At 40.0% G+C, this 6,045-nt stretch overlaps 1 protein-coding gene across 4 annotated transcripts; it reads left to right on the top strand.

Annotated features, from left to right (window-relative positions):
* The first annotated feature begins 298 nt into the window (after positions 1-298).
* LOC147636456 (zinc-finger homeodomain protein 2-like) lies at positions 299-3,982 on the top strand. 4 transcript variants are annotated; one of them, XR_015266538.1, is made up of 5 exons: positions 299-457; positions 704-822; positions 1,047-1,933; positions 2,262-2,365; positions 3,502-3,982. XR_015266538.1 is itself a non-coding variant. In XM_086801891.1 (4 exons), the coding sequence occupies exons 3-4, from the start codon at positions 1,125-1,127 to the stop codon at positions 2,311-2,313; spliced, it is 861 nt and encodes a 286-aa protein (XP_086658017.1). In that variant the 5' UTR covers positions 299-457; positions 704-822; positions 1,047-1,124; the 3' UTR covers positions 2,314-2,589. The 4 variants fall into 4 exon arrangements, 2 of the variants coding, with proteins under 2 accessions (XP_086658017.1, XP_086658018.1); XR_015266537.1 differs by having other exon boundaries at positions 3,385-3,982; XM_086801891.1 differs by lacking the exon at positions 3,502-3,982 and having other exon boundaries at positions 2,262-2,589.
* The last annotated feature ends 2,063 nt before the right edge of the window (positions 3,983-6,045 follow it).

The following is a 6,045-nucleotide window of genomic DNA, read 5'->3' as shown; positions in this document are numbered from 1 at the left end:
ACCTAATCAAACATATTTTTGCTAGGGTGGTTATATACAAACCCCAACCCATTGAACTTGTAGGGCATTCTATCACCAAACTCTTGCATGCCAATTGAGTTCAAATGCATTTGAGGATGCCATAGTGCCATGTGAACTTTATCTGTCAAAGCTCTGGCTTGAGGTCTTAGAGTCTTTTCACACACATGCCCTGATGTATATGTTGTCCGCCATCCGGTTGACCACATAATGTCCACCGCCCAAGCTTGAGGGTGGCCCTAAAGGAGGGTCAAACAGAATAATCGTGTGGAACAAGGACTACTGGCATGAGTGTGAATGACACCTCCCTGACACGGCCCTAAGGTTACGGGCATCTAAGTTCTAACCCATGGTTAACAAAGGCCGGCCTAATCAAGTCTAATCTCGTCCTAATTACTTCGTCTTCCACAGGATCTGCAGTCTCAGCGCTCGGCTTTGGGTAAGCTCTCGCAACCCTTTTTGTTCTCAAATCTTGGGATTTTGCTCCCTGTTGCAGAGAGTTCTGTTAAGAAACTTTCTGCTGCACAGGAAAGTATCGAAGATGTGGAGTTTTTCATTAATTTGCTCAGAATTATGTTAGTGTCTCTTTGTCTATTCGGGTTGCTTCTCTGCAGAGAATTTGAGTTTCTTGCGAAATGTTTTGGTGTGGTTTTTTTTTTTTTTGGCTTCGGATTTGCGAATTGAGTTTCGTGGGAAGGGATTCTGATAGCCGGAGTCGAACTTGGGAGCAAGACATACAACCTGGCAAGATTTAGCGATGAGAAAGAGGCGCATCAGGCAAGCTGGAGAGTTCAAACTTCTGAGGTAATGGTTGTGTCTATGCCTATATGTCTTCATGTACATGCGCATGCCCATGTTTACATTTATTTCTAGGTCTATGTCGACAGCCATAGCCATGGCCATTGCCATGTATTTGTAGCCATGGCCATGGCCATGTTCATGTGTCCATAGCTATGTTATTTTCTTTGTTCAAAACCTTGGTAATATGTACTTTTGGACGAGATTTTCATGATATCTCTCTTTTTCAGGAAAAGGAGTATACATTGCAAAGTCCGGTAGGGGAAGAAGAAGATGATGATAATGATTTTGATGAATTGCCTTGCAATATGAGCTTTTCTTCCATGGATCGAGATGGGTTTTCCCGTTTCCCGAATGGGCAGTATGGATCTATGCAGATTGCTAACGGGGGTGGTGGCTCTGCTGTGTCATCCCCTGTAGAAGAAAGCCCAGAAGCCACATTCAAGCCTACCCGGTTCCATGTTGTAAACAATGGCGCTCATTTGGGAGATGAACCCAAGTTCCGCAAGGCCCAAGTGCGCTATCGTGAATGCCAGAAAAATCATGCGGCCAGCATCGGTGGCCATGCCCTTGATGGATGTGGGGAATTTCTGCCCAGTGGCAAGGAAGGCACTCTTGAAGCTCTCAAGTGTGCGGCCTGCTCCTGTCATCGTAATTTTCATCGGCGTGAATTTGTAGGGAGTGATGGTGAGGTTACTTGCAGCTGCGGTGCTGCTGCAAGATCACAGGCCCACTTGGGGCCCTACGGGGTCAACCAGTCCCTACGTCCGATGAGTCCTGGAGTACGGGAAGCTAAGGGCCACCATCTCCCTTCCTCTGCAGATATTTCCCCACATGCTCACATGGTCATGCCCCTTGCTCAATTTGATGATGATGATGATGATGATGATGAGCCTCCTCAGCACCCTCGTTCTGGGTCCTCCAAAAAAAAGCGTTTTCGCACAAAATTTACACAAGAGCAAAAGGAGAAGATGCTGTACTTTGCTGAAACTCTGGGATGGAAAATCTTGAAGCATGATGAGGATGCTGTGCAAGGGTTCTGCAATGATGTCGGGGTGAAGAGGAATGTCTTCAAGGTGTGGATGCACAACAACAAGCATAGTTCAGGGAAAAAACTGTAAGTTGGTTCCCTCACCTCACCATGCCATGATCGAGCATTATCCTTTTTTTTAAACACATCTTGATTGAGATATATTCAGAATGTTTGAATATTTATGAGTGCAGCTGGTTTAACTTAAGGGTCTTTACAGACAGTTTGCCCCTGGTGAAAAGGAGATCCTGTGGGGGGATCTTCCCTGTCCGATCACTGTCTGTTCTGATGGGGCAGGGATCTGTCTGTAAAGACCCAGATGCTGGGACCGTTACACAGTCGGCATTTATGCAACATATTTGCTGTTGTGTGTTGCCAAGCTCTCACTTCGTGTGCATTTGTCTCTGCCACACAGGGTCAGCGGATCTGAGCTTGAAAGGAACTGTGATAGCCCACCAGACTACTAACGTAGAAGGCATTCTTTCATTCCTGAAGTCTTGTTAGGCCAGAGGAAAACAGGTGATTTGAGCTCCTCTCTTGTATTTCTTGGGCTAATTGAAACGTCAGGCTCATTGCCCAGGATGTGTATTTCTTCTTCTAGTTTGTCTAAGCAGATCACACTTCAAACTTTCTGCTTGCAAAATTTGCTGGCAGTCTCAAACTGTTGTGTGGGTTGTGCTTAAGAATCAAGCTTTTTTAATCGTTTTCTTGAGTCAATGCAGTAACTTATTCATTCACACGAATAGCTGGCTTTGATTAGGGATAGTTTTTCATGGTCATCACATTGCTTTTATTTTTGTGACTGCCAATATAGCTCTGCCAATATAAGTGCTCTGCTGTTTGTTACACATTTATGGATTTCATGATCTCAATACCCCTGAATTTTGGTGAACTATAGGTAAGGGGTTACAAGAAGGCATGGGGGTGTTGTTTCGGTATGGGGCTGTAAGTGGGTATGTGGGTATGGGAACTTCCCTTTGTGCTTGCCATAAACCTTTTAAGTGAAAACTCTGTAGGTTCTCTAGATTTGAACTGCTCTTGAATTCATGCACCTCATAACATATTTAAGCATCGTTTAACATGCCCTTCTTTGGCTCTCTTAAGCCTAATCTAAGGGTTTAAGGATGTGAAGCAATAATAAGCATGCATAGGGGATGTTAAAGATCGAATACTGCCACGTAGCCAAGTCACTCTCTAAGTTTGTCCTCATTTTCAAAACATCATGCTTTGCCATGCCTTGTTTTGTTGTTAAACTACATTGAATAAGTGTTGAACTGTATCTTTCGTGATTTTGCATTAGGAGCAATATGCTTACTGTTTTTATACCTTTCGAAGCCATATTTGTTTGCATTAAATTTCCTGAAGTCGACAGAAAGCCCGTGTAATTGTTCGTTTTAAAGGTAACGAACTATTTACAACAATTTTGACATAGGCTGTTCTTGCTTTTCTTCCACACCCAGAAAGCCCGCGTAATTGTTTGATTTAAAGATCACGAGTTATTTACAACAATTTTGACATAGGCAGTTATTTCTTTTCAGGGTATACATCACAATTTTGCATAACTAGGACTGCCTTTTTGTTGCTGGAAATTATGAATTTTCACACACACATTATCTCATCAGAAGCCCAATGCAAGAAAACTGTTGTTTTACAAGGGCTTAGTAGTGGAAGAAGAGGCATGATGGATAAGAACAAGCATGCAAGGGCAACACATGGCTATGTTGTAAGAACATGTGAATCGAACCACTTTCAAGACCTGGAGAAGGTGAAATGCTGAAGCTAGGCTAGCTTCAGGCATGTCAAGGAAGTCCAAGTGCTCATGACAAAAGCAGGCTTACAATGAGTGAGTGCGCTTTTTTGGGTGTGTCATGCACTCACTCTCAGCCTTGTTAAGATTACATGGAGTGTCCGCATGATGAACCTAAAAGGGAATGTAATCTGTAGTTCTATCAACTCAAAACTGCCTATGTAAATCCTTAAGTTTTAACATTGGAGAGTATGTTGTGAACCATGCTCTCTAAAAAAGAAAAAAAAACTGAAGGTTTCTTGTGGGCCATGTACTTTTTTTCTAAAAATGTGCATCTTGTATGAAAATTGTTCTTTATGTGGGCAGAAACTACCCGATCTTTGCTTCCATAGTGCTCTACATGCGTCATTTATGTGCATCATTCTGGCTCTTTCATAAATAAAACAATCAGCTGTGTTGTTTCAAAATTTTCAAGTGACTAGTATTTTAAGGAATCTATTGATGGTGATGGATGGGTTGTGTGACAGTATCCACCTTGATGTTGTGGTTAATAAGTGATAGATGATACTTTTTGTATGTGATGCATGTGGACTCATTGTAGAAGGTTTTTGATAAGTTAGAGGTGTTATGAGGGTTTTAAAATGATGTACACGCTAGCCATCATCCATCCTACAGCATACGAATTACATTAATGAGGAGCACAATATCTGGGAATTTTGATCAATGAGAAAGCTTGAAAAGCTAAGGTTTCATAGTTGATCATGGTTAATCTACCTCAGCTTCATTGAGTGAGTTGTGCAATAGAAGAAATGGAGGATAGCTTAGAAACTCGTGGATATGGTACAAAGGATGGATATAAGCTCCAAGCTTGTGTGCTTTTCTAAGTGGGTCTCTTCTATTCGATAGACTAGAAACATGAGTATAAGTGGCAATGTGAGGTCAATTGGATGGAGACTCGATCATTAGACATATCAATTTTCCAATAACTTTGCACGACAAATGAGAGAAATTGCTGGAGAAAAATGACCCATAAAATAATTACAAGAAATTACAAAGTAAATAATTAACATAGCATAGAATAAATTTCACATAACACAAGATTGGGTCTAATTTTTCCTCCCACAAGAGTGAGCCCACACTTTCTCTTGGTATATCATATTGCTTAAAATAACATATGAGACTCAAAATCGTATCCACTTTTACAAAGATGTCCTATATCTCTTATAAAGTTAAATATGCATAAGGGCCAATAGCAACTATGAGAAAACATTCTTCATAATCTCGCGTCCAGATCTTCGACCATTTATCCTTGTGGTTATTGAAGAAGATGTGTAGTAATGCCAATATAGAAGTGAGTTGGAGGCATTCTACTATAAGTCGGCGACATTTCACCATAGTCGGAAGAGTTCAGTCAGTTTATGAGGATTATGAGGAGATGTCCGAGTCATTTTGATGTGTAAAAGATATTCGGACAAAAGGAACTTTTAAGTGTGTTAAGTTTTAAAGAAAAACAATAAATAATTCTCTTGTTGGTGGTTTGATTGAAATTGGCAGTAAGTGGCTAAAAACTTATGAAATTGCTGGCTAAAACCTCAAGAAAGTTTTCACAAATTTTTAGAGAATTGTCTTGATTTTATAGTAAATTTTAGAGCACTTTGGGGCTTAAAAATAACAATTTTGGATAAAAACAAAGTATTTTTGGGCCAAGAAATAGCTCTGAAGTTTTTTGGAAATTACAGATGAGAAAATATTATTTTGTAGGAGATGAATTATGCTGTGGGCAGGAATTTAAAAAAAGATAATTTATGGCTAATAAAGAGCTTATAAGGGAAAGCCTTTTAAAGCTTTAAGTTAAGCTTTTAAAAGATTATAAAAACTGTAAGCTTTTAAGCTTAAAAGGTTTATGCGTTAAAAGCTTATTAGATAAGAAGAGAAACCGGTTGTCTGCGCAAACGCGAAATAACTTAGGAAAAAAGGATCGCCGTGCACCGTTGAATCCATGGAGATGATGAAAATCGATGTTCAGCCATAATAATAGTGGTTTTAGAGCTTGTAGACTAAGGGAAACATATCTGTGGTGTGGCCGATTAGAAGAAGATTTTTGGATGGTTTGTGGGTGGTTGAGAAGAACAGTAGTTTTTCACCTTTGTTTACCTTGTGGGTAAAAGATTCATGGAAATTTGTTATCCAATGCACAAAAACTAGCCTCTTGTTGAAATTGAAGATTACCTTTCTTCGAATTATCAAAGCTTCTTTATCTTCTGGCTCTTCATCGGCTCCAAGCTTTGCAATTGATTTTGGCTCTGATACCACTCAATTCTAATAATACCGGAGGAAAACGATCCATAAAAATAATTGCAAAGTAAATAATTAACGTAGCATAGAATCAAATTTGCACATAAAACACAAGTTGCACATAACACAAGATTGGGTCCAATTTTCCCCACACATA

Source organism: Cibotium barometz, chromosome 8, assembly GCF_041138505.1.
Source record: "Cibotium barometz isolate CiBa-2024 chromosome 8, ASM4113850v1, whole genome shotgun sequence".
NCBI lineage: Eukaryota > Viridiplantae > Streptophyta > Polypodiopsida > Cyatheales > Cibotiaceae > Cibotium > Cibotium barometz.
Note: the sequence above shows the minus strand (reverse complement) of the source record. Positions and strands in the feature narration are given on the sequence as shown.

Excerpts from the sequence above, each read along its gene's own strand:
- LOC147636456 (XM_086801891.1), top strand. The coding sequence starts at position 1,125 with ATGAGCTTTTCTTCCATGGATCGAGATGGGTTTTCCCGTTTCCCGAAT. Across the intron at positions 1,934-2,261 it reads CATAGTTCAGGGAAAAAACT|GGTCAGCGGATCTGAGCTTG; the intron begins GTAAGTTGGTTC and ends TCTGCCACACAG.